The sequence below is a fragment of the Vidua macroura genome, chromosome 1 (genome assembly GCF_024509145.1).
Source record: "Vidua macroura isolate BioBank_ID:100142 chromosome 1, ASM2450914v1, whole genome shotgun sequence".
Classification (NCBI taxonomy): Eukaryota; Metazoa; Chordata; class Aves; order Passeriformes; family Viduidae; genus Vidua; species Vidua macroura.
In genome coordinates, this window is record NC_071571.1 from 115,579,638 (window position 1) to 115,606,509 (window position 26,872).

At 40.7% G+C, this 26,872-nt stretch overlaps 1 protein-coding gene across 1 annotated transcript; it reads left to right on the forward strand.

Moving 5' to 3' along the window:
• Positions 1-161: 161 nt before the first annotated feature.
• TGS1 (trimethylguanosine synthase 1) lies at positions 162-21,801 on the forward strand. The gene is made up of 13 exons (XM_053994364.1): positions 162-259; positions 914-978; positions 2,352-2,524; positions 4,341-5,193; positions 6,006-6,123; positions 7,083-7,169; positions 7,978-8,149; positions 9,613-9,967; positions 10,832-11,005; positions 11,938-12,081; positions 13,031-13,247; positions 14,305-14,383; positions 21,521-21,801. The coding sequence occupies exons 1-13, from the start codon at positions 162-164 to the stop codon at positions 21,635-21,637; spliced, it is 2,652 nt and encodes an 883-aa protein (XP_053850339.1). The 3' UTR covers positions 21,638-21,801.
• Positions 21,802-26,872: the final 5,071 nt, after the last annotated feature.

Below are 26,872 nucleotides of genomic sequence, written 5' to 3' on the forward strand. Positions count from 1 at the left end.
TCTGAACCCCACCAGCACCCTCGTACCCCTCGTGCGGCGCCCGTGGAAGCGCAGGCACCGGCTCGGGGCGCCCTCCCGGCCGCAGCGGGGCGGGCGCGGGCAGCAGTTCCGGCGGAAGGCGGCGGCGGGGCCGGGCCCGGCGTGCGGAGCTTCCCGCGGCGATGGTGCAGGAGCCGGGCCCGAGGCTGGTGGCCGAGCTGCTGCTGCGGGCGGGGGCGGCCGGCGGCATCCTGTGCCTCTGCTCCCGCGCCTTCGTCGAGTGAGTAGCGCCGGGCGCGCCCCCGTGTCCTGGTCCCCGCGGCCGCGGAGCGTCCCGCTGGGGACGGGCGGGCAGGGCCGCGCTGCTGCGGCCAGGGGATGCGAGCGCAACAGGGGTTAGCACAAAAGCACCCCGACATGTTTATCACTCGTGAGGGGAGCAGAAAAGGGTGAGAGGAGCTCCGAGACGCCGATCCCTGGGCCGGGGCTCAGCGCGCCCTGCCGCCCCCTTCGCGCTCCCCATCCGCAGGGGAGCAGCCGGTTCCTCAGCGAGAGGAGGACCAGAAAATTTTATTGCGGAGTGTACTCCATAGCTGCAGCGTTTTCGGAACATCGCTCCTATGGGCTTTCCCGTCAGGTTTTATTAAAGTGTTGACTTTTCCAGGTGTTACTTTTTATTTGTTTCGCGTGTCTGGAGTTACAGGGCAGCCTGTGTGAGACGGGACCTGGAAAGGTCCCTTGGTCCAGCCTTTCATGGGAGTGGAGCCTAGAAGAGGTTAAGTACCCCATCAAGTATCATCTCGAAACGTCCAGTACTGGGGATTTTATTGCACCCCTGGGGAGGTTTTTTCCACTGAATGATTGCTTTTACTGTAAAAAAAAAGATTGTTTCTATGGTGACTTTCTGTGTCTGTGTCATTCTGTATTTTTACAGAGATCGAAAATTATATAAACTGGGATTAAAAGGATTTTATGTCAAAGATGGCAATGACAGTACAGGTAAGCTAATACAATGTACCATGTAGTGTGAGGTGCAGTCTCAAAGTAGTTATGTGTGGTTATTTAAGTTGTTCCTAGTTTTGTGTTTTTCAGTACTTTTGCTATGGGGGCAGAAGTGAATAATAACTTAGAACTTACATAGCTTTCAGGTTACCATAATATTGATGTAGAAGTTTGTGTCAAACCAAGTGCAGTGCTTATTCCTGTCCAGATAAACTTTACCAGCTCACATAATACTCATCTGGTGCATGGAACAGATTATATCTCATATCCCTGACCTGGTCTTAAATCATAATTTCAACTTAATTCAGTAATGGAGGGTCTGTGAATCCTAGATGTTTGTCTCCTCTGTCTCTCCTCCAGCCTAGGACATTAGCTGTTGCTAGTTAATCTGCTGAGCCAGAAGTAGAGAATTGCAATAGCACTGATGTGGAGAATAATGATTCACATATATACAATGAATCATGTGAGGAGGAGCAGAAAAGTAAGTCTCTCACTTGACATGCTTGTAATCTAGGAATTATCATGGTATACATTCTAACAAATGCAACACTACTCCATCTCCTGAATTCCTCATGTTTACCTACCTGGACATAATTATTTTGGTATCTTTTTTAATCACTGCTGTGTTGGTAGTTCCAGCAGCATAATATCTTGATTTGAAAGGAAGTCTGTGCAGAAACAGAAGCTGATAAATAATAGCACAGATTAGATTGAGGCAATGTGAGAGGAGTGCAAGAAGGAGATTGTAAACTATGTTTTTGTACATGTATGAGTGATTTGTAGTGAGAATAATCGGTTAAAAATGGAAAGGTCTCATGTTATGTGGTAATTCGGCAGTAAATATATCCTAAACAACCAAACCAAAAACCTTGAATGTTTCAGTATTATCAACTGAGTCAAGAGCTTTTGATTTCGTAATTTCCATCTATATACAGCTCCTACATTCTCAAAATATTTGTAATTTTATATACATATGTTTTTGCTCAACAATTTGATAGAAGTTCAAGCTTGCTGGGGAGGGCAGAGTCGGGCAAAGAGAAGGTTACAGAGGCTGTATGAGTACTGCTCAGCAGTAGCCAGAACATCAGTGTGCTGTCCACATTGTTTCAGCCACAAATCCCAAACACAGTGCCATAGAGACTGCTATAGAGAATGTTAACTCCTTTCCAGACAGACCCAGTCCAGTGCCTTGGCTGTTGAAGTTACATTTTGATTCCTCCTGATAGTTATGCAGAAATTGAGGTGTTTATGAGGAAGGTTTTTAAATGAGAAAGAAAGCATAAGAGGCAGTTCTGCTATCTTTTGTGTGCCATGCTGTGGCATTGAAGTGTCAAAACCAGATTATATTAATGAATGTATCATGTCAACAGGGGAAGAACAAGCATCTGAGGAGGAGAGCCATTGTCCCAATGTGAGATTAAAGGTGGATACTGATCATGCCCTGGACCTGGAAGAAGTTGAATTAGACTCAGAAGCTGAGCTTATGAAGAGTATGGGATTGCCTCTTCAGTTTGGTGGGCAGTCAGCCCACAGGGACTTTGGGGTAAATCTTTACTTGCTTTATTTGTTCAGTTTGTACTGTGTTCCCAGACCTAGGGACATGCTTCCTCTCAGTTATTTCTGAGATGGCAGTTCATGGAAATGTATCTGAGCTGCCTTTAAGCTGCCTGCATTGCATCCTGGTAACAGCATGCAGCACCTTGGTCTGTCCGGGTTGTAAAACCCCCCTGCCAGTTGGACTAAACAGGGTCAAGGCTCTGCTTTATGTGTCCATACCTATACTGCTCTCATGACTAGAGAAACCTGATTTAAAACATCTGTGATAAAACTGATGCGGCACATCAGGACAACTAGTACACTCCAGTCTGAGCATGTATTTTCACACTGTCTGCTTTAACCATTTAGATTTTGAGAGTAATGTAAACAGCTAGTTTTTCAAATCCCTCTTGCAGTTGATAAAGCCAGGCTGTTCCAAAAGGCAGGAATGAGGCTTTGGTGCTCTGCTTCCCATAGGGAGCATTTGGGCTTTAGGAGGGGCCTGAAATCTTCACAGATGACAAAAAGACAGTGCAATAGTCACAGTGTCCACTTTATGGAATACAGACCTCCCTGACAGTGAGACACAGCACTGCATGGTTCTGACCTGATTAATTTGTAAATAAATAGGAGAAACTTGTATGTGATTTTAATTGATAACTTGTAAATAGACCATATAGGCATCTAACTTCAAGCCCAAAGTATGTGTGCAATTTTTGTTGCTGTTTAGTAATATGCAAATAAGTTGAATGGGAAAATAATGCATTTTCTTAGTAGATTACTAGTAATCATTGTGCTTTGGACTGTGTATAATAACATCAGGGATGTGTATGAAAGATCAATGCCAGTTCTTCAGTTTTAACTTTTTTATAGTCCACCTTACACTTTTGTCAGTGTAACAAAACTAAAGATTGCACTTAATGGGGTGTACATTCACAATCCTTTGTCCACATGGGTTTTGTCATCACAGGAAGCCCCTCTGAAACAAGTGGAGTTGTAATTGATGAAACCAACAAGTTACCTTAGTGTTCCTTTCAGGAACAGGTTTCTGTCTTCTGTTCCACCAGATAACTGTAGTAGCCAAGTTTGTTGTAACGAGTGAAATGATTGTACTGCACAAATGAAAGGGCCACCTGTTTGAGCAGGAGGTTGTTTCCTTGTTTCCTATTTCTGTTAGCCAACTTGGAAATTATTATGGGATGGGAAAGATATTACTCCCCTCTTTTGAGTCACTCTCTTCAAGACATACAGAGATTCAGCTGCAGGATTTATAGAGTTTTTGAGTACAGACTGATGTCTCTTTTTGTGTACAGCATCCAAAGATAACAAGGATTTAACATTCTGTGAGGTTGAGCATTATGTTTGCTACCCTAATAAGACACTGGACAGTGTTTGCTGATTGGGCAGATACCAGGTAAAAGTAAGAGTCAGCCACCACAGCCCCATAAAACAAAACCTTGATGATACCAAGATAGTGTTTTGCTGTACAGTGTTTCTTGTTGATGATTATCCTTCTGAATCTTTAAGCTGCTAATGACTTCCCACTCAGCAGCCCCACTTCTATCATTATGCTTTTTTTGTATGTGTGTGTTTCTACAGACTTACTTACAGCTCTTCCTTACACCTTCCTCAGAAGTCTGAGGTCAGTTGAGGTTATGTAGCAGGGCCCTATCAGACCCAGAAACTCTACAGCCTTTTTGGGGAGAAAACTAACGGCAGGGTTGCAGTGAGAGTGGGGGTTCCAATGGAAACAGAAATGTGATTGGAGAGAGGACAAGATTGTGTATATGTTGTGGACTTCTAACTTTTCCATTATCTTTTAGGCAACAGAAAATTATAGAAAGAAAAATAACATGAAGATTGTGAAAAAGAAAAAGAAGAAGAAAAAAGAGTTACAGCAAAAACACGAGGATAAAAGAGGGAAAGAATGCCAGGACGAAGCTTGTGGTGGTTGTATCCAGCCCGTTTCTGGTGAGCTGGCCCTAGCTACAGAGCAATGTGAGATGAGCACCAAACCCCAGGCTGTAATTGAAGAGAACTGTGAAAATTCAGAAAGCCTTGCAAGTGAGACTTTAGCCAGTGACCTTAAGGAAAAATGGGAGAAGTACTGGAACGAGTACGGAGAGGGCCTTCTTTGGCAAAGTTGGTTGGAAAAGCACCAGGAGGTCTCATCGACTGAGGGCACCACAGCCTCTGAGCCTTGGAGGAGTCCAGATACTAAGGAAGAATGGGAGCAGCATTATAGTGAGCTGTACTGGTATTATTTGGAACAGTTTCAGTACTGGACAAGTCAGGGATGGACTACTGAGAGCTCACATGGTGACAAGGTGGAAATTAATGGGATTACACAGGAGACTGGTTTCTTGGAAGAAATGGGCTTAGTTAGCCCAGGACCTGAGGACAGTGAAGTGCTGAGCTTGGAGCTGTCTCCCTCCAACACCAGAAGTGACGAAGCACTCCCTTCAAGTGCTGAGCCCCACAGTGAAATAATCTCTGGGATCTGTAATTTAAATCTGAATTTGGAGGAAGTGGAGCAGAGCAGTGCTGCTCTAACAGTAGCCCACAAGGATCCTGAAGAACAGAGTTCATCTGACAGTGGAAGTCAGAAGGAGCCCTGTGATGGAGGAAGCAGAAAAAGGAGAGCATCTTGTGAAAATAAAAGTGTTAACCAGTCAGGTAATACAAAATCAGATAAAGTTGATTATCAGAATTCTCTAGTTATATTATCAGAATTCTCTAGTAGTTATATGTAAGAAACAAGGGTATGTCTGTATTATGGCATTTTTCAAAAGTCAATTAGGTATTTTGTGGAATGATTAAATACTCGATTCCTTTTTCTTCCCTCTGCTTCTTTGGATGATTTATCTTCTTTAACCTGTATATTGAATGTGTTCTTCAGCCAGAAATGGTTTTAACAGAACATGTATTCCATAAATCTTCAAATGTACTACAGATATTGGTGAGAGATGCCTGTTAGTGCATATTTAATTATTTATCTTAGTCTTGATACTGCAGCTGAGACTTAAGTCTGCTGCTAGTGACTTCCTAAGAGACGAAGAAGCAGATGTGGTCCCAGCTTGATCCTACAGTAGAGCTGGAATGGGAGAGGTGAAAAGAAGATCTCCTTTTGAAAAAGAAATGAGAGGACTGTTTAAATCTTCCCTTTCCAAATCTGTCTGAATATCTTTGCATAGCTAATGAGATAAAAAACAAATTTTACACACAAGGAGAAACTGTTTCAGATTTTGTATCTTGTAGGCATTTTATTTTTTTATGGAGAGATGAGACAATTTGAAGTTGGTCCTTCATAAGATTGTTAACACTACAGTGTAATACTGGAAGTTTTGTTAGTGTGTTGTCCCTCAAACAAAGACAAGTAAAGACGTGTGTTTGGCACTCTAACTAGCTGTAGTTGCAGGGGTACTTTGGGGACAGGAAGATAAGGAATTGATTTATGCAGAAGGAAAATATGCTGTATCTTTTTTTAGGTGTGCAGGAGTCATGTAGCTCAAATTCAAATGAAAAAAAGCAGTTGCTGCTTCCTGACCAAGATGAAGATGAGGATGAAGAGCCTCCTGAATACAGATGTGTCAAAGTCAAGAGAAGGCAAGTCGTGAAATTTACATGAGCTTTTTTCTCATGCGGTCCAGCTCCAGGAGCCTTCTGATTTATACTAACTATACCTTTGATTGAGGATGTTAGTTAAAATGTCAGTACAAAGCCATATAGTCTTCCATCACTACTTATTGCTTTGCCTCACAACAAGCAGTGGATATTTCCTCTTTTCCAGTGCTTTATGAAAACAATGTATGGCCTTGATTACTGTACAATGTGATGGTGCTATTCTTGTGCCACTGAATAAACAAGATAGTTAAATTGCATAGGGCAGCTTGCTTATTTAGGTCTAATTAGTATAGACAATACCAGAACAACAGTAAATAATCTGTATTGTTTAACTGTATTGAATACTGCCAGTAAAATGCTCAGAACTATGGCAGTCAGTAGTGACAGTATCTGCCTTGTCACAGTTTTTTTTCTTTCTTCTCTAAAAATATATAGTCTCAAAGATGGTGAGATGGCTCTTCCTCTCTAATAAATTTGCAGACTGAAATGTGAAGGAGTGGGTGGAATTGTTACCTGCTAATCATGTAGCTGTGTTTCCATTCTAGTATTTTGCTGTTGCCACAGCATTAATAATAGATAGTAATATAGATAACGTGATAGATGATGAAGATAACTTGGAAATAGGGTGGGCAAACACTGTCTTCATCATGTAGGGCTTACCATTAAGTATTTTAAGAGGTCATTTAGAATAGTTGGAATATTATAACCCCAGCAGAAGGGCATTTGTCCATAGAATTGGGTAAAAAAGCCAAACCAACCCAAAAATTCATGCACAAGAATAGAATGGTGTTATTTGCTTGGTTTGGTTTCAGCAGTGTGTGGAGGCACTTACTTGAAGCCCACATTTAAATGTCTTCAATTTGCAAGATTTTTAGTGGTATAGCTGTAAAATTATTGGTTTCTTCACAGTAAGTAACTTTGTCATCTGTATTTTTTCCTAGCCATGAGCTGGATGTGGATGAGAACCCAGTGGAAGATCCTGAGGAAACTTGCTCTGTGTTGGGTTTCAAGTGTGGCACAGGACAAAAGTAATTACTTATAAGGGATTGTGGGGCTTTTCATAGCAAGTCAGCCCTCTTGTTATTATAGAAATAGACCATTCATCTCCATTTCCTTTTTGTTAAACTTTAGAAGCTAAGTTCCAGAGTTAGTCTCTGGGAATCATTTATACAACTTAAAGTATCTTAGATGCTACACCTCAGTGTAAGACATAAGGTACTTTCAGTTGTATGAATGTTGAGTGGCTGGTCAGCTACTTAAATTATAGCATAAAGGCTCTGACAATGAATGGTCCTCTCAGTTTGGAATCCTGTGGGCTGAGATCACGATTTTTAACTGTTTCATATTGGAATGAAGTTCCTTTATACTTGTGAAATGTTGCCTTACTAGTAAAGTGTTGCCAGGTGTTGGCCAGTGAAATTTTTTTAGTTGGTTGTTTTTTTTAATTTCATTTGCCAGAAGGTAAAAGTAGCTATTCTGGAGGTTCTTGACAGCCACCAAAAAGATCTTCTATTCTTCTAATCAAGATTTTTTTTTTTTTCATTTCCTGTTCTTCAGGCTGGCCTGGGAAATTGTTTTAATCTAAAGTTACACAACTATTAGGAAAACAAAATCTAAAGCTAATGAAATTAAACATTTTCAAATCTTTTTTTTTTTAATTTTCATGAAGGTACAATGTTTTACAGCTACACCCAGTGACCTATTTTAAATGGAGCAATAAAAAAATACTTTAAGTCTAAATCATTTTTTTGTAAACATGAACATTCACGTTAAAGCTTCCAATTAACCAGCTAAGTCCTTATGTATGTATGTTTCTGTCTATCTGTCTATTTTCAGGTATGGTGGAATTCCAGATTTCACCCACCGAAGTGTGCAGTACTTGGAGAAAAAAGCAAAACTCAAGTCCAGATTCTTGGATATGCGTAAACCAAGGAAGAGCAAAAACACACACATCTTCTTTACAGAGAAATCTGAAATGACATGCAAAAAAAGCAAAACTTTGAAGAAGGTGTGTTTAGTTGTTAACACTTGTAATTAGTAGGTTTATCTGCTACCTTAGCTGTTGCTGTATTATGAAAACGAAAAAAAAAAATTGATTGCCCAGAGTAGATGGCATTTTCAAATGTCAATCCACTGCTCCTTTTTTCTTTTTTTTTTATTGTTTTCCCCCCCTCTTCTCTGCCTCCCACCAATGTGAAGAGTATTTAGATTAGGATGTCTATGGAAAGGCATTGGTGGACCCTGTCAAGAGGAATGTGAGCTTAAATGGCCAAGTTATGTGAAAGTTATTCCTAGTATCTGGGTGCACATAGCTTTAGAGGTGTGTGTAGGTTTCTGTTGTTACTAAAAGTATCTTTGATTGTAAATTCCATGTGAAGCCAGTTGTTAATGCTGGCATTTCAGCAGGAACAGAAAATCTTTGTGTAGATTAGTGTATTTCATGTAACTCCATTTTTTTTGTAATTTTGAAAGGGTTTTGCTTATACCTCTACCTGCATTTATTTTCATCTATAACTTTATGCAGGTTTTTCTTAAACTCAGAAATTGCTAAGAAGTGGAAACATTTGTTCACTGGAGATTTTACTTGCATCTTTCTAAAAATCTGAGGGCACAGATTTTAATGTTATTTCACCTTCCTCTGGGATGCTTACCATTCCCCAAAACCCAAATGCAAAGCACTGTTTTCTGGTGGTGGTGATGCCATGCATGTTTTATTGCACTCCTGTCACATTGCTATAATTTCTGATTGATTTTTGATTTTGTACCTGAGGCCAATATAGTTTGAGGGTAACTTTAATTATGTGAAGGAAAAAAAAGTTATGAATTTCCTCAGACTTCCAGGTAAGGAACTGCTCCAGGTCTAGAGCCACTCAGAGCAACAATATTGTAAAAAGGAGCATCTGCATTTGCCTTTGAGGAGTTTGGAGTGGTGTCTGTGCCTTGGTTAGGAGCTTATGTCGAACTCTCTGCTGTGCAGCAGAACCCTTTACCACCTGCACCATTTGGTACATCTTGAAGGTGAGGCAACAAATGTGTGAAGGTAATTTTACCTATTTATGCTAAAAAACTCTTCCCTGAGAGGCAGAGTACATCTCTGAATGCAGATTAGAAAAAGATAGTTTTGAAGTAGTAGACTTGGTCACCTGGGCTGTGGCAAGTGTGACTATTTAGATATGAGATGAGAATTATTTACTGTATTTATTAGTGGATCTTTTGGTTGGTTGGTTTTTTGATTCTCTTTTGGAGGTAGCTGGCATCTAGTTCCCAAAGGCAACTTGTTTCCAAATATTTTTAAAAGGAAGCATGGTTAAGGACTACTTAAATGTTTTGAGTCTGGATATTTTAGTGTTTTCAAAATACACGCGGTACAGAGTGCCTGCAGTGGCAGGTGCTTTTGAACTGTAAGGCTTTTAAGCTGTGCTCTGGATAACAGATCATCATCTGATCATCTGTGACATTTGACAATTGCAGGTGGAAATGTTCCTGAAGCAGGTTAGTAAACCTGAGGAGGAAGACACGTCCCAGACAGCCACCCCTCAGGGTAAAGCGGAGGCATCGTCTGTGAGCAGCAGTGACTCAGAGGGTCAGGAGGGTGTTGCTGCCACACTGAGAGTGACGCTGGATGCTGAAATCCAGGAGGCACCGTCTTCCAGTGCAGCCTGCACAGCACCTGGAGGGAATAAGCTTGAGGGGGAGGCACAGGACACTGCGGCCAGTGGCTCCAATGAGGAGGGGGCAGGGAGGCCCGAGCGTGGCGGTGGGCGGCAGCTTGTCCCTCTGGATATTCCTGATTATCTCCAGCCAGAGACGGAGGACATCAGCCAAGGTAAATCAGTTTCCTGCACACTGATGAAATGAATTGGCTGTAGACTTAATACTGCCTTCTCAAGTGACTGTGTTGTGCACTACTTACTTATTTTGTTAATTTGATGGGATTCATTAGGTCTAAGGGTATCGAAAGTAATTGAGAGCTGTGCTAGTGGAATTAGGTTATTTCTGGAATGCCAGAATCCCAGGTCTTGCCTTTAATGGTGACAGTGTTTCTTTATAGATGAACAGTCATTTTTTATCCTCGACATGGTATAACAGATCTGCAATTCATGCCTTTTTTTCCCTCTGCAAGGATGAGGGTGATTAAACCTCAGGTAGCTGCACAGACCATCAAGTTTTAGGTTCAAATGCACATTGCTGAGCTCTAGGGAACATCTGTTGTTAAAATTATTTTCTAGGATTTAAAAAAAATCAGTATTATGAACTTTTCTATTTAACATGAAACAAAGGAAAGCAGGATTATTCAGATTTTTGCGTATAATTTAGTCCTTCCTACAGTAGTTCGTTTATGTTAGATTCCTGGTGTGAAACTCTAGTCTAGATTGGTTTTTCTTCATTACTGATAAAAGGGCATTAAATTGGTCTCTGATCCACTTGTTTGCTTATTACATAGAGTTCATTGTCTCCAGTTGAAGATTCAGGCTCTTAAATAATGGGTGAACAGTGACGATTTTTAGGACTGTGACTAATGCCTTGAAATACAGGATGATATTTTTTAATTTAAAGCCTCTGATCTTGATAATCTGGCAAACAGTAACAAAGAACATTTAGGAGTGTTTTTAAATCTTAACACTCACCTACCAATTACATTCCCTAGCCTACAAGAACAGTGACTGTTAACTTTTGCAGTGTCTTCCAGCTGTAGATGAAAAAATTACTGTGAAGAAGAAGGAGACAAAAAGAAGAAGGAGGAATAAAAATGCACTGAGAACTATACCTCCTGAGATTGCTGCTGATCCTGAGCTTGTCAAGTACTGGGCACAACGCTACCGGCTCTTCTCTCGGTTTGATGAGGGAATTAAACTAGACAGAGGTGTGTTCAGTACTAAGTGTGCTAACTTGGTGGTATATCCGAGGATGTATCCAAATCTTTGGTCCTTCTTGCAGTTTATTACTAATTTTCTTAAAGGAGGAGCACTACTGAATGTGTGTTTGCACCCCTCCCCAGCAGGCAGGTGGAAGTCTTGGACTTCAGGAGTGCTTTTAGTGTGGGACATCCCTGTCTGCATTAGTCCTTATATTTGCTGAAGATCTTGCTGGACCCAAATTATACTTTGTCAGGACTTGTTCAGAAGCTCAGTGACATTTTTCTATTTCTATGTTTTATGAAATAATTTTGTGAAACTTTCAAGTATGCTGATGGATCTAGTTTCATTCTGTTTTGTTCTGACTTGCAGCAGTCACTTGCAAAGCAACTTTTTTCCGTGTTTACTTGCAAAGCACTTCAAATCATAAATTAATAGGTAAAAGAGGAGTTAGGATTACCAGACATTTTTTGTTGGTTGGGTTTGTAAGCCTTCCATTTCTAATGCTTTCCCTCATGAACTTGCAGATTAATTGGCAGACGAGACATTGTGGTGAAGAAAATTAAACGTTGGATATGAGAGAATATATTTCTGGTTTTATTTGCTACAGAGCATAATCATGATGTATAAAGTTTTTCATAGCTGTGCACGTGCACTTCTCCTTGATAAACTAGAATCCTCAGCACCAAGGTCGACAAAGCATGTACTGAGATCGAGGCATATCTGTTTGATTCAGTGAGACTTTGTTTGCTTAGCAAATCTCTGGACTGAGCAGAGTTTATCATCTTCAAAGCCGGTATTTCCTGGTGGAATGCACTAAGCCAAAATTCTTGGGATTAATGCTAAACCATCAGTTTTATGTGGGGCTTGGTTGTTTGTTTTTAAATTAAGTGACCTTGAAATAAGAGGTGAAAATACATTTCTTCCCCTTCCTCTGCAGAGGGCTGGTTTTCTGTTACTCCTGAGAAAATAGCTGAGCATATTGCTGTCCGTGTCAGTCAGTCGTTCAACTGCGACATCATAGTGGATGCCTTCTGTGGGGTTGGAGGAAATGCTATTCAGTTTGCATTGACCTCAAAAAGAGGTAAGTAGGTGTTGTAAACAGTGGATTAGTTTTGTTTCTTCAATCTTTTTCCTGACACTATTTGGGCATGTGCTCTGTTTGTTGATTTATTTTCTTTTTCGGTGCTTCTCTAGCAACAGCAGCTGTTTCCCTTCAAAAAGGACCAATAAATCTGCTTTTCTAAGTCAGAGTTGGATTTGTGTTGTACTAGTCAACGCTACTTTTGTGTGGCATAATACCTGGTCTGTCAGATACTCTGGAGATCACTGGTATAAGTGGACTATTGTCAAAGCTGCTGCTTTTCCCAGTTCTTAGTTGAAGTCTGTGTACTCAAAAACAGGTTCCATGTGAATAGTACTCAAAACACTGAATGGAATCACCTGCAGATTCTGCAGAAAAGTGATGATAACTTAATGTTAGTCTAATGCCAGCTAATGAAATTGTAGTGCAATGTTGAGAGTACTTCCTGTAAAAACATTTCCTGCTAGATACTCATACCAGTTTATCTAACTCTTCTGACTAATGTCTGAGCAAGACATATGGTAGTTTCTACTGCATTAAATTTGGCAGGCTATGATCCAATCTATACATGTCACTTGGCTTTTTGTATTTCCCAGCTAAATTTTAATTTCTGTTATTTTGTACTAATCTTGCATCATCCATCTCTCTTTGGCCGTGTTGGTTGGGGCTTTTTAAACTCCATTTTCAGAACTATGTGGCCAGCCTCAGATAAATGTTTCTCTTTAACAAAGAAGAGTACTTTTCTAATGGACACCATTGAAGTTGTCAGGTTCTTGCCAAACCTGGGGCAAGAGGGGCTTCCTCTCTTAGGCAGGCAGTGCCATGTCCAGTCCTTGAGCCGAGGTGCGGGGTGGTTGCAGCAGCGGTGTCTGACCGCAGTGACCTGCCGGTGGTTGGGCGCCATTCCCGCTTCCCATTAATCCCAGTGTTCGCCGTCTCTCGCGGGCAGTGATCGCCATCGACATCGATCCCGAGAAGCTGTGGCTGGCGCGGCACAACGCGGAGGTGTACGGCGTGGCCGAGCGCATCGACTTCCTGTGCGGGGACTTCATGGCGCTGGCAGCCGGCCTGCGCGCCGACGTGGTGTTCCTCAGCCCGCCCTGGGGGGGGCCCGACTACGCCACTGCCGAAATCTTCGACATCCAAACCATGATCTGCCCAGATGGATATCCTTTCCAAGTTACGCCGTGTGGTGGGCTTCTCTCTTTCCTCTCCTCCTCTCTTCCCGCGGGGTTTGCATGCTCAGTTGGCTGACTCAGTTGGCTCAGTGGATGACATGGCTGGCAGCTGGAGTTCCAGATGCAAACCATTTGTTTAGTCCTCTTCACCACCTAAATTTAAATATTATTACTTTTATTACCAAAAAAACCAGTGATGAGATTTTCCTGAAAGCAAAAAATCCATCAGTGAATTGAGTAGCTCTCAAAACATTAATTCAGCAGTTTTAACTCCTTTAAATTATTTTATTAAAATACCCCATAGCAATCAAATAGCCATGTGGTGTTTGTATAGATAGATAGATAGATAGAGATACATAGATAGATAACTAGTTGTGTGATCTATGACCTTGTCATTAATTCCACTTTTTAATTGATTCATAAAGGGAATATCTTATTTAAAATACCTTACTAAAACTGTTCTCAGTCATAGCACCTGCCTATGACTTGGGAAATCACAGAAGAGTGCAAGCAAAATATTAACTCTTTTAATTAATATCTAGAATTTCATACTAGCTTATTAACAGTGATACTGAGCACTCATTCATCTAGGAAGATATTAACATAATAGTTTCATCATATATGAAGTGTGGGGTTTCTTTTGTCACAGAATAATCTTAATTTGTTCCCTTTTTTTGCTAAAATGTAGCCATATTTGTATGACTAAGAAAATCTTCGTATGCATGCGTGAGATTCCACAAAATGGATTAAAAAACAAATGTAAACCAAATATACTAGCTACAAACTACATTCAGATTTGTCAAATACTTCTCTGTAGTTCAGTCAAACTTTCATGAAAAGTGAGTGTTGGGGTTTTTTCCTACTTTATGGGGAATAATGGTGAAATAGAGTTTCTGCATTTCAGAAAAGAAGCCTACTCACCTACTCAAAAGATTAACTGTAATTTAATTGCATAATAGCTGAAATTGAGACATACTTTCCAAATGAATCAATATAAAGAAACTTTTCCTTCCCCACTCTTGTTTTTTCCTTTACTGGCTTCTACGTTTGAAATTTTCAGGCTCTCCAAGAAGATCACCAACAATATTGTGTATTTTCTGCCTCGGAATGCTGATATTAACCAGGTGTGTTACTGGATGAGGTCTTGGTAATGAATAAAATGCTCAGCTGACTTAAAACATAAGTATTAGAAGCACATACATAAAACTTTTAAGTCTGTTCAGCTGAATGTGGGGTATTTGGGGTTTAATTTGATCCTTGTGTTAAGTGATTTCTGTGTTTGCAGTACTTTTGGTATATTTAGAAATGGGAGTATAAGATTATTTCCATGGTTTTGACACTGTTTCTTCTTAAAGCAACAGAATGGGGTTTCATGTAGAAGTTTCAAAGCCAATTGCCAGGCACATACATCATTATAAAAATATCCAAACCCAATATATTTTAACCAGCTCTCACTGTCTGATAAGTTGGTGAGTCCCAGACTTCATGGCTGTCAGTTTTCAAAGGAGTTGCAGGAAATCACAGCCTGCAGTCACTGCTCTCAAGGATGATACTGTTGATACTGTCCACACAGGTGTGTAGTTCCATATAGGCTGCTTGCATTGAAGTGATGCATGATAAACACAGAATTTGTGACACTCTGGGGTTTTTTGTATTAGAGATTTTTGGTAGAAGTTTTTTTTAAAGCAGTTACTAAATTCCCCTGAGTGTCTGGTTTAGTTTCCTCTGTGTATTTTCTATGTGAATTATGTCTTGTAGCTTTTTGGAAAGAAGGAAGAAGTTCTTACCTGCAAGATGCCACAGGACTTCCCAGGACTTTTTCCTGCTTTTCCAAAAACTGCATCTGACTTAGAGTAGCCAGGGCATGAAGCCATATGGTGGCTTGTGGAATTGTTGGTGGCAAACAGCTGGCTTGAGAAATAGGCTGAAATTCATGTGGCCTGAGTATTAGCAGACTCTCAGCCCATTGCTGTGCACAGTACCATTGCTTTAGCAGGTGAGGACTCAATTCCTTTTTGCTTTTCAGGCTGGTGAAATGTAAAATGAATCTTTGAACAGGGACCTTAATTTTAGGTAGAGTTTCTCTAATTACAGTGTTGTGTCTTAACGCTGCATTTTATCAAATATTTCGTTCCCATGATGAAGAGTGACCTTAGAGAGTTTTCTGCTCTACTCATGAGCACTTTTTACTGGCTTTCTAAATGGCCAAAGGCATCTACATTTCACTTGTGTTTCCACAAAAGTATGCAGGAGTACTCCCCACGGGCCTGCACTTTTTCCTTCAGAAGAGCTGAGCTCTTCTGGGTGATTAGGCAAGGTGTCCTGACATCTCTATGTCTTGGTGCAGTTGGCTCTGAATGATATTAATTACATCCATGGGTTTGGCTTAACACAGATGGCTGCAGAGTAACAGCTGTTGCTCAAAAACATGGCTCAGTTGTTGAAAGTTCATGGCTGAGGTCCTAGGTTCAGTTCAGTGTTCCAGGCTATGGGTTTCTCTTAGGAAGAGAAATCAGCTCCTTGTGCCTTTAGAAAGTGTCAGTATAAGAACAAAAAAAAAAAAAAAAAAAAAAAAAAAAAAAAACAAACAAAAAAAAAACCACAAACACCAAAAGGTTGATGATCTGAGAGGGGGAAAGAGAGTGTTAATCAATTCCACTGTTTAAGGAAGTGGACAAAGGCATGTCAAACATGACTGTTCCAACTATGACCTTGGTGAATATTCTGGTCCACAGAAGACTGTTATGGGTTTGACTACCAAAATTTCCAGGTGTATTTAAGAATGAAGTTTCTGGATTAACTGCCACTACACTTCTAGGGCTGTGAATCTCCAGCAAAATAAAAATTAATAATAATTTTCTAAAAAGCCCAGCAGTTAGAGGCAACCTTACAATAAAATTACTGTTTAACCATTAGTTAAGGTCGTTCAAATTTAGTGGAAAATTTGTAATTTTTATGGAAGATAGCTATCAGATCACTGTTAGATAGCAAACATAAGAGAGGGATCTAGGGATCCTGCTGCTGGAGTGAAAGCAGGGTGGTAGCTGACCTTGACCTAGCTGTGTCAGAGGACTTGGTGTTCATTGCCTTATTGGTGAACAAGATATCCAACCTTGGTCCACATGACTTTATTGCAAAACCAGCATTTATTACTTCTACAGGCATGGCCACGTTGCTGTAAAGTTGATCTTGTAGAGAAAAGTGGGATTCTTTGAATTCCCTTTAAAAAATCAATGGAGTTTAGGTCTCAGAAAAGTGAACTTTTGTACTTCTGCCTCGAGAGGGAGCAGTGAACCAGTGCAAGACGGTTGGTTCATTTACAAGAAATGTAAAAACATTTCCCTGAATTGCATCAAATCTCCTTGTTTACAAACATGTTAGGAAATTTGTAATGTATGCAGGTTGAATTAATCTTTAACAATATTCTTTCTAGCTAGGAATAATGAGGAATAATAATTATGTGTGTGGACATACATTAAAAAATATGTATGTTTATTACTGCCTGTAATTATGTAGTTCATAAATGTAACTTACAAAGTGTTTATCAAGTTGTGCTCTGCCTCATTGGGCAGAATGAGAAGTGTGTACTCACCTCTGGGAAATGAAGTCATCCCAGGTAGTTCAATCTCTTTCACAGACTCTTTTCTGTACCAGATAATACTTCTGCAAATGTTAATATTTGCAGCAAAGGAGGAGGAACCTGTAATTTGTTGCTGTAGGACCTTCTTGCTAATGGTGGAATCTGTTTTTTTCATCTCATTGTAGAAATTGTACACAGTTACTGTTGGTCTCTCACTGGTGCTCAGAATGTTGTCAGGATGCATGATGGCTCCCTCCAATAGACTGGTGAGCCTGAAATGTTGGTGACCTGGTCTGTTGTGAGACAGATAACCGCATCAACATCTTTACCAGCCTAGACAGGTTTGGGATATGGAGCAATGGGGAATTGGGAGTTTATTACTTACCCTGCTTGTGTGTGGTTAGCAGCTCAGATACTGGATTGTGCCTTAGTGATTGTTTAAAATGTAAACATTTTTTGAAGACAGGCATACTGTTGTTTGTGGTAGTTATGTCTCATTTTGTCAAATTGTGCTGTTATCAGAGCTTTTGCTGTCCTAAATGTTGGTGTCTCAGACCTGGCTTATATTTCAAGTACTGCCAGAATACAGGAATTACTTTTTGTTTCTTGTCTAGTGTAGAGTGGTTCCATGAGCCTAGAATTAAGCAGTGTTCTGGACCTTGATAGTCCTATAAAACATATACATTATGCTGGTACTCTTCTTTTTTTTTCTGTTATCTTTGTTTCCACCTCATCTCCATCAATCACTTTGAGAAAATCGTGAGTTAGACGCTGAGGCCTTGTTCTGTCTGCAACATACTGCCTGGATGGAAAAAATGTTTGCTGTCTTTCTGTCTGTGAAGGTCCAGTTGTTAAAAATGACTGCTCAATGAAGGGAGTGTAAAGATGGGTAAAACCCATTTATTTATTTGAATTCTTTCTTTTAGCTGTGATTGTAAATGGAGAGTAGCCAAATAGGACTTGCCAAGCAGAGTCATCTTTATTTAGGAGTAAACAGAACAATGAGCAAAGCAGGGAATGAAAGGCCAGGAAAGGAACAGAGGTTGATTTGGTAGTATTTTTAAGGTGCTTGGGTATTAGGGGAGTTGGCAGGTAAAAGACCATGGGTTGATGTGTTTTGCAGGCTGATAATTTCTAAGGGAATGTAATTGCATACACTTCAGCTGTGACTATTGTGTTAATAACAACAGCTTTTAAGCAGCCCACTTTAAACTCATGTGTGTTCTCTGTCCTTGATAAAAGAGAAAGCCAGAAGTTACCCACAGCATACACCAAGCCAGAGTGATACCTCTGAATGTGAGTCTTCCTAAAGGTCATACTGCTTGCATTCTGAATTGTAGTTTGCCTGCACAAAGTAAGAAAAAAATAAATAAACGTCTGGCCTGTTAAAGGGTGGCAGCACCACTGTGATGGTGTCATAATTCACATGCATACCTGTACATTTTCAAAAATGCTGCCTGAGAGCATTTTATTTTATTATGTTCAGCATAAAGAATACCTTTTTCTTCTTTTTCAAGTGGGTTGGGTTTTGTTCTCCTTAGATTTCAGATTGGTGCAGGGGGAGGGGATTCTTCATTTTAGTAGTATTCTATACAATTAATTGATTCACAGTATCCTTGTGTGACTGCATATCAAGTCAAAAAACTTATATTTCTCATACCTCAGAAAAGTTTCTAGGAGGGGAGAAAAGAATATGATACATTTTTTGTCCACGGTTATGTTAGTTGGTGGCTGGAACAGATAGGAAGTTACTTTACTAAACGAGTTTCAGTATGATTTTAAAAATGTAGAAAAACCCCTAAGACCAGTAGGAAAGCCTTCACAATCAAAAGTACACTTGAAGAATGTAAGGAAGTTTGCACCTCAAGCAACTCGTGCTCCTGAAATAATCTTGTATGTTTTTTTCCCTTTTCATCTTTTCTGATGTCTCCTTTTCAAACCTGTTGGCTACTTTTTTTGGTATGTTTTGGCTGTGGCTGTAGCTGTGAACTCTTTTTAGCAGTAGTCACTGAATTGAAGGATGAAGGTGAGAGGTGAGAGGGATGCAGGGAGGTATTAACTGAAGCTGCAACCTGTACCTCTGCCTAAGGACAGCAGCACAGCAAAGGAGGTAATATCTGCCCACCCAATTTAATGTAGGTTTGGGCTAAAGAATAAACCAGGGTAAGGAGAGTTGCCAGCAGGGAATTATTGTATGTACACAAGAAAGTGCAAAATAAAGACATTTTGGACTAGTCAAGTTTTTAAAAGAAATTAAGAAGCCTTTCTGTATTCATTGTTGTAGTGCACTGCAAAAACAGGAGATGTTTGTCGGTATCTCTAAAAATAGCTGAGCACCTTTGTTTTTCTCAAAGCATCGTTCCTCAATCTGCTGTTATTTTTAGAGGGTGTCCCTCTGCCAGGCCAGACCCTTTTGAAGCTTGGTTTGTGGCAGCCTTCCCTCACTACACTTGTCAGGGCTGACTGAGCCCTACTGAGGAAAACTTGGCAACTCCTACGTAATTAAATTTGCAACCTCCAGCAATTTACAACGAAGTGTTGTCACAGAGGATTTACATTTCTCTCCTCTGTGTATCGGGTGGGTTAAAGAGTGTACAGTACCAGATCTGTCACAGCACAGCTTATTCCCATGTGTTTATTTAAATTTTTTTTCACCTTTGGGTTTATCAAATACCTTTAGTCATTGTTTGAAATTAATCATAGTTATCCTGGGTTTAACACTTAGACACCAGACACAGCATATGTAAATTTTCAGGTGTCCCTTGGTGGACACCACCCGTCAGTGTAGGGGCATCTTGTTTTACTTAGTCTTCTAAGAGAAACGTTTAGTAAACACTAGTGTTTAATATCAATACATTAGTCATACTTAGATATGCTAGTGACACAAACCGTGCCCAGACACTAATTTCAGTATTCTTATAGTGACTAATCCAATTAATATTTTAGAATACGTAAGTGACATCAGCTATAAGGTGCAAAGCCTCTTAATGCTTTTTGGAAGGGACATTCCAGCTGCTGTTTGTAAAAGATTAAAAGTTAACATCTTCCTAGAAAAACTATGGATCAACCCACAATGCTTTGTGGATTTCAAGTAAGGACAGATAAGTTGTAAAATTAACATTCCTGATCACTTGCCAATTTTAGATTCTTGTGCTATTTATAAGTCAGCCAGCCTCTGGTTTTTTACTTAAGTGGCAGGTTCCTCTCTGACAAGAACGCGGAGTGTTTTTCCTATCACCAGAGGTTGAAGGATGAAGAGACTGCTCACACTTTTGTTTTTGTTTGCAAAAACAAAAAAATTAAAAGGGAGAAAATCAAAACAGAAAAGTAAATGCTTTATTTAGATAAGTGTGGCAGTTTTCTGGACAAGTCAATAAGGGTTCAAAGTGTAGTTTAAATTAATCTGTTATTTTCTCTTGATAGTAGGCTGTTTTTTTACTCAGGATAAAATAGAGGAAGTTCAGCATGTTTATATTTAAACCTGCAGGCAGAGTCAAGTCTCAAGGGGCTTTAGAAGTGTTAGTAACACAGCTTGAACTCAAAGTTTCAGCTGCTAACATCATCTCGGCTTAAAGATCAGTTAAAATCTACTGCAGGCTTGTTGACCCTGATAACTTTACATCTTCCTGGGAAGTTTCCCTGCATGGCAAACTATAGAAATATTTTTCCTGCAGCAGCCTGGGAGAATGGCAGCATGGAGCAGAACTGGCTGTGGAGCATGAACCCCACCACAGGATAGATCCTCAGGGTCCAAAGTGGAGGGGAAAGAAGCAGACAATGTTCAGTTTTGGTGTTTGTCCTTCTGACTGTGCAGTCTCTCCTGCTGAGGAATTGATGGCCTGTAAGCTGTTATCCCTCAGAGGCATCCTGAGTGGGAACAGGAGAGGGGAGAGTATTGCATTCTCCAGTCCAAAATGCAAAGTCCTGTAATCATTAAGCATTAAAGGTGTGCAGCGGGCTCAGTCCAACAGAGCATGAATGGTGAAATTCTCACTCCAGTGATCATAAACACAAAGCTGGGACTGGTGGTGCCTGACAGGCTCCCCCAGCCTGCAGAGGCACCGCTGCCCCAGCCTTGCCCTCAGCACTGCCTGCAACTCCAGTGCATACAACAGCTTTTTCTTTGGTTGCAGTAGCAAAAACAATTAACTGTGGCCTTTTTTCATGAGTTTCTCTGTGTGTTTGGGGCTTGGTTTTGTTTGGGTTGTTCCCCTCCACCCTGCCACTCTTCAGAACAACCTTATTCTTCCTAATTCTAATTACTAAAATTGGTTTTACTCTTCCGCCAAAATTTGGGATGTGACATCTTTCAAGCACAGTTTACAGCTTGCTTTTTCCTACACTCGTGTGTCTCAAATGCCAAGTACCATGCAAACCAGAGTTTAGCATCTCTTGCTTCAGCACAGCATGTCAAGTTCTGAGGATTTCTCTTTGGCTCTGAAATCCTCTTGTTTTTATGATTTGGGTGAGGAGGATGTTTCAGTCACAAGCCACAAATTGCTTCTGTGAGTAAAAGGAGACAAAAAGAGGATCAGAGGCATTAACTGCCAAGGAACGTTTTCCACCAGTATTAACAGAGCAGAGATTTTTTTTTTTTTTTCTGATTGTGCTTTAGAAGGTTTGGGGTTTTGCCTCTTTTCCTGTACATTGAGTGGTTTATTTTTTATTCTTTGTTTTTCAGGTGGCTTCCTTAGCAGGACCAGGAGGGAAAGTTGAAATAGAACAAAATTTTCTCAATAACAAACTGAAGACAATAACAGCTTATTTTGGTGATCTAATAAGGCATGACATCTCCTGAACTCCATGTGGATTCTTCCAAATCCAGCCTTCTTGACTTCTGCTTTGCTTAAGCTTTTGTACAGCTGGCTGGTCAAAAATGACTTAAAGCCATTTTCCACTTTAATTTCTGTTTACAGAAATTTGTTCTGTTTATTGCTACTGTCAATAAATGTTTTATAATAATTTTGACAAAAGTGTCAACATAGGAAAGCTGTGAATGTATGAAGAAAGATCTTTATAAAATGCAGTCTTGCATGGTTCGAGCCCAACCCATGGAAGTGGGGTTCAGAATTTCTTTGTAACTCTCACATGTGCTACTTCTGTGCTTGCTCTGGTTTTGAGCACCCAGAGAGTCAAGAAAAAATAGCCTGAAAGCCACAGGAGCTGCTCTCTGTGCTTGAGAAGCAAAAGCATCTGAACATCAGGTGGAACTAGAGGGTCGGGTGCACCACAAGAGGTTAACCCCAGTCCACCTCTCTCACTCCCTGCTCTCTGAGAAACCTTTACAGGATGAAGGTTCACACGCTGATTCTAGCAAGTGCTCTGGCTTATTGCAGCTCGAAGAGAGAGCTGGCTGTATTTGAGTCTGGAGGTGGGACTCTACCCTCTGGGTATTGTAATTTTATTTTATATTTTATCTCCCTGGCATTCCTCTTCATTGTAAAGATATTTTGAAGAAACCTTCTGCCTGGAGGTTTGTATCAGTAAGCAGAGGGGTTTCTGTCCCCCTTCTTTTCTAGGCCTTTGGAATCCTCACACAGGCTTCAGGGAGGGCAGAAATAAGCCAGCTTTTCTTGGTGAGGGCTGTCTGCTCCCACTTAGAGTTTGGAGGGGAAGAGTGGCCTTTGTGCAGTTCTCCAAGTAGAAGAGGAAGCAGGTGAGAAATGCCTAGGGCATGGCTATGGTGCTCTCACTGAAATATTCTTATATTAAGTCCTCAAACTCAATTTCGAGCTTGTTTTTGATGTAAGAGTGTAGGAATAATAATTTCTAAGATAAATTAATTCTGCCTCTCCTCTGAGTGCAGCAGGATGCTGAAGGCAGCAGAAACTAAGCACTAAACCACACATCAGTGCTATCCAAGAAAACTAGAATAACTGTAGAATACCTGAGAATCTATTCTATATGTAGAATAAGAGAATCTATTTTCCCCATTAAGGAATGAAATCCAACTCTTCAAAACAGTTGAAGAGACCAAAGTGTTTATGTGTTTATGGATTGTTAAGACTCAGTGTGAGTTTGCAGTGCAGTAAAATAGCCCTTGGGAAATAGCTGTTTTCTAACTTTGCTGTCTTTCCAGAACCAGACAAGTGCTAAACTGTTACTGTCACATTCATGCTTCATGGAAAGTATTTTATGAAGATACTTTGGCTAATTTGGATCACTACTTTGCCACAGTGCTACAGCACTGTGCTAATGCTTGCTACAGCTACAGCAAGGAAGAAGTCTTGTGTTGGCTCTGCATCAATATTTAAAGGGAATTATTAAGGAAATAATATTTCTTAGAAGTTTCCTATTAGTTCGTTGGGGAATTTGGCAAGAGTGCTAATACTACAGGAGCTCTAAACCTACTGTGGCAGTGGCATGTGAATGTAATAATGCTGTTAGACTTTCACTACAAATTACAAACAAAAATCCAAGTCCATGAGGCTGAATGAAGGATACATTAATTTATACTGTGTATGTCGCAGTACTCTGTACACTAAAATTTTACTATATTTAGCTTATTGCTGCTTGTAGAAATACCCTTGTCTTATTACTTGGTCCTCTTTCTCTCCTTAAGGAGATGCTTTAGAAGCATTTTGAGATCTTGCTGATGCTACTCCTATAAAAGGAAGCTCTGACAGTGAAATGCCTGTGAATTTACTTTTACCTTCTGGAAAGTAGTTAGATTTTGTTCAGTGTCCAGTATACAAAATGTGGAAGCTAAAATATAAAAGGTACAACATTTACCCATTTGAATTTTTACTTCCAGTGTAATGAACTTAGTGGTAAAAAGGAATAATTTCTCAAAAGTCTCTGCTGAGCTCTGCAAGCACATGAAGTATCAAAAGCAGAAGAATATCTTTGTTCATAGCTGTTCCTCTGTCTAACCAAGAAGGACAAAAGGGGGTTTTTTGGTGTTTTGTTTTGGTTTTTTTTTTTTTAATTACAACTTGAAGTCAGAATACACTCTTCCGGGCTGTGATAAATGTTTGCCCTCACTTCCCACTTGCACAGAACTGGTGAAGTTCCCCAGGGCTTTGAATCTACCAGTCTGTTAAGCCTAAAGTACATCTGTGAGTACTTTTAGTTTTTTGTTAATAATTCAACCAACAAACTCTTCATGGAGGAGAGCTTCAGACATGACTTGTTATAAAATGTTATTTTGCTTTATATTGGAGAAAAAAAGTTAACATGGGCTAAGACACTGTTAAATTTCTGGACAGCTCATGGCCACTGTTTTAATACCCTTCCTGAATTTAGGTAGTATTTTGTAAATGATACATTGGGCAACAAAAAAGTTACATTCCTACTGTAAATACTCATAGAAGTTTGATCTTTTACCCATTCTAAGACACAAAATAAGCTGCAGGAAAAATGCAGATTTTTGCTTTCTAAGGACTAAATGCAGTAAACACATACTGAGTTCTACTTTCCAGTACGCTCTTGAGCCCTTAATCTCTTTAGGTTTATCTTAATTAAATCCAACATTGAATCAAGCCCATTAGTTTCTTTTTCTGGTGCGTGGCATGAAGAAAAGTGATACAAGATGAAGTTAGGTGATACAAGATGAAGTTAGGTGCATTGCAAGGCTGAAGCTTAATTGCGGGTTCAGGGGGACCTGGTGAGCAGAGCATCAGCAGGGCAGAGCAGCTACCTCTTCATGATAGGACATCGCTGTGCCCTTCTCTGAATGAGGCCCCATTAGTATTAAGAGATAAACTTAACTGTTCCATGGATTTTTCATGTACAAGTTTTAGAAAACCTTCCCCAAGTGTACTGTTTCTGAAATAACATCTGGGTCTATATGTGCAACTCAGAGGTTATATAAGCAAATTAATGTTACACCACAGTGACCATGGTAACATTTAGCAGAGGGAAACCCCGTAAATGGCAGAAGGAAAAAATTACTTGCAATAACTCATTGAACAAATCAGTAGAAAATTGGGTTATTTTCACTTGGTTTGCTCTCTCAGCTTTCATATGCCTCATAGTCACTTGTTTACTTTAATTGTCCTCTCCTCATACACAAACCTTCCCATCTCCAAATACCAAGAAAGGGGGCCAATCCTGTCACTTAATGATTTACTGCTGCTGGTGTAGCCTTTCCAACACAGGCATCTTAGTATTCCTGCCACTTTAATATCTTTGTGAGGTCCAGAATACCTATAAAAAGTTGATTTTCAGTGGTGAAGAAGTTATTTCTTTATGAAGACAGCAGAGATATCTTTGTAAGTGTGTGTGCAGTGGCAGAGGAGTAAATGCTGTAAAACCAGGCTTGAAATCAATTCAGACCCTGTCCTGTTTCAGCTGTCACACGATGAAGCTGTCGAGTGGCTCAGCCTGGTCCCTCTGGATGGAGTATTAGGAATATGCACACTCCAGCAAAGTACATGTAAGAGCAATGCTGTGTTGATTCAGTTAAATGAAATCCCCCAAACACCAAAATTAATTCATACCAAAATAAAACCCACCCAAAACCACAAAAAATGTCAAAATAACCTTATTACTTGGCAGGCTGCAGGGAGCTGCAGAAGCCATCAGTAGCTGAAAGGAATCAATAGGGCTGGCTAAAGCCAGCTGAAGTGAGGCTGGGCATTCACCTAGGCTCTGAAAATCTTAGCTGCACACATGCAGGGAGGAGGCAGGAGTGAAGGCTATCTGCAAACAGGACTTGTCCCCCACAGGGTCAGGCCTTGATTTCTGCCTCTACTCAGCATGGTCCTGTGGTCCTGTGGTATATCTTAGCAATGCCAAGGGTTTTGATGGTGCCTGTTGATGCTGAGAGCAGGGCTACTGCCCAGGGCAGAGGTGTGGGGAGCAGCAGCCCTGGGAGCCCTGGCAGCTCTGCTCAAGGGTTTCCTCACGCAGGGGAATTCCCAGTCGAGCTGTGCACACAACTCTGCAAAACACTCCCTGCAACACCCCTGCAGCCTAAGGGGTCAGCCCTGGATTTCTCCACATAGAGACCCAAGGATCGGTGTCTTTTTAGCATGTGTCGCAACAGAGTGTCAGGGAGTGTGGTTTTGCTGCCAGCCCCTTGTGGACCCTTCTTCAAGTCTCATGCAAATATATTTTCTGAGTTCTTGCTTTCCACACATCTCTGAGGTCTTGGCCGCCACCTTGCAAAGTTCCAAAACCAGAGCAAGTTTCAAGATGCTTCCCCAGCAGCTTTACTAAAAACCCAAAACATTGCTCTGGGTTTCTGGGTTCTCAGACTGCTGAGGAAAAAATATGCTGTTGGAGGCAGTCTGGGGTTGATGACAGCACAACTCTTCCTGTCTCTCTGTGTGCCTTTGCTCATTCTCTTCCTTTTTTTCAAGACTGTGCTTCAACCTTCTTGTGAAACTCCTGTGGTTTATTAGAGGAGTGCAGTGGCAGCAGCAGAGCTTTAGCACTGTGTAAATATGAGTACAGGGGCTCACAGAGCATCTTCAGTGTTTTGGAACTAATGAAATGCCTTTCCCTAGGATTTTATCCTAAAATCTGGCCAAAGAATGGACATCAGAGAGGATATGCCTCTGCATAATCATCCCAGGTTGCTGCAGGTTGAACAAACACTTTTATCACATCAGTGCACTACTACCTAGACCTCTGGGGGGTCTTTCACATTGTTGCAGTGTCAGATACAGTTATGGTAACAGTGGCAAGAGCTTTGGGGAAAGGCAGTATTGTGATCTGACAGCAAAACCTGTCCTAAGGTATTCATTAAATTGTTCCAGGCGCCAGGACAGCCTATGATTATGTCGAACAGGGGAGCAAATTGTACGCTCTGCTTTCCCGGTATGCACAAACTTAATCTGAAAGTCTGCCTGGGAAGGTTAAACACAGACAGCTTTGTTTAGGAGAACTCCAAACTGGCAGAGCCCATCACCCCAGAAGGTCACCTGTGGGGGACTGCGTGTGCCAAACGTCTGTGCTGCTGCAGGAATGTTTTCCATGGGTGCAGGTTGCAGCTGAGCTTGTCCAAGGGGTTCCCTCAGATGTCAGAACATTTGGATGTTCCCAGCAGATGCAATGCTATCTGTAGCTCAGGCTCTCATCTGTACTT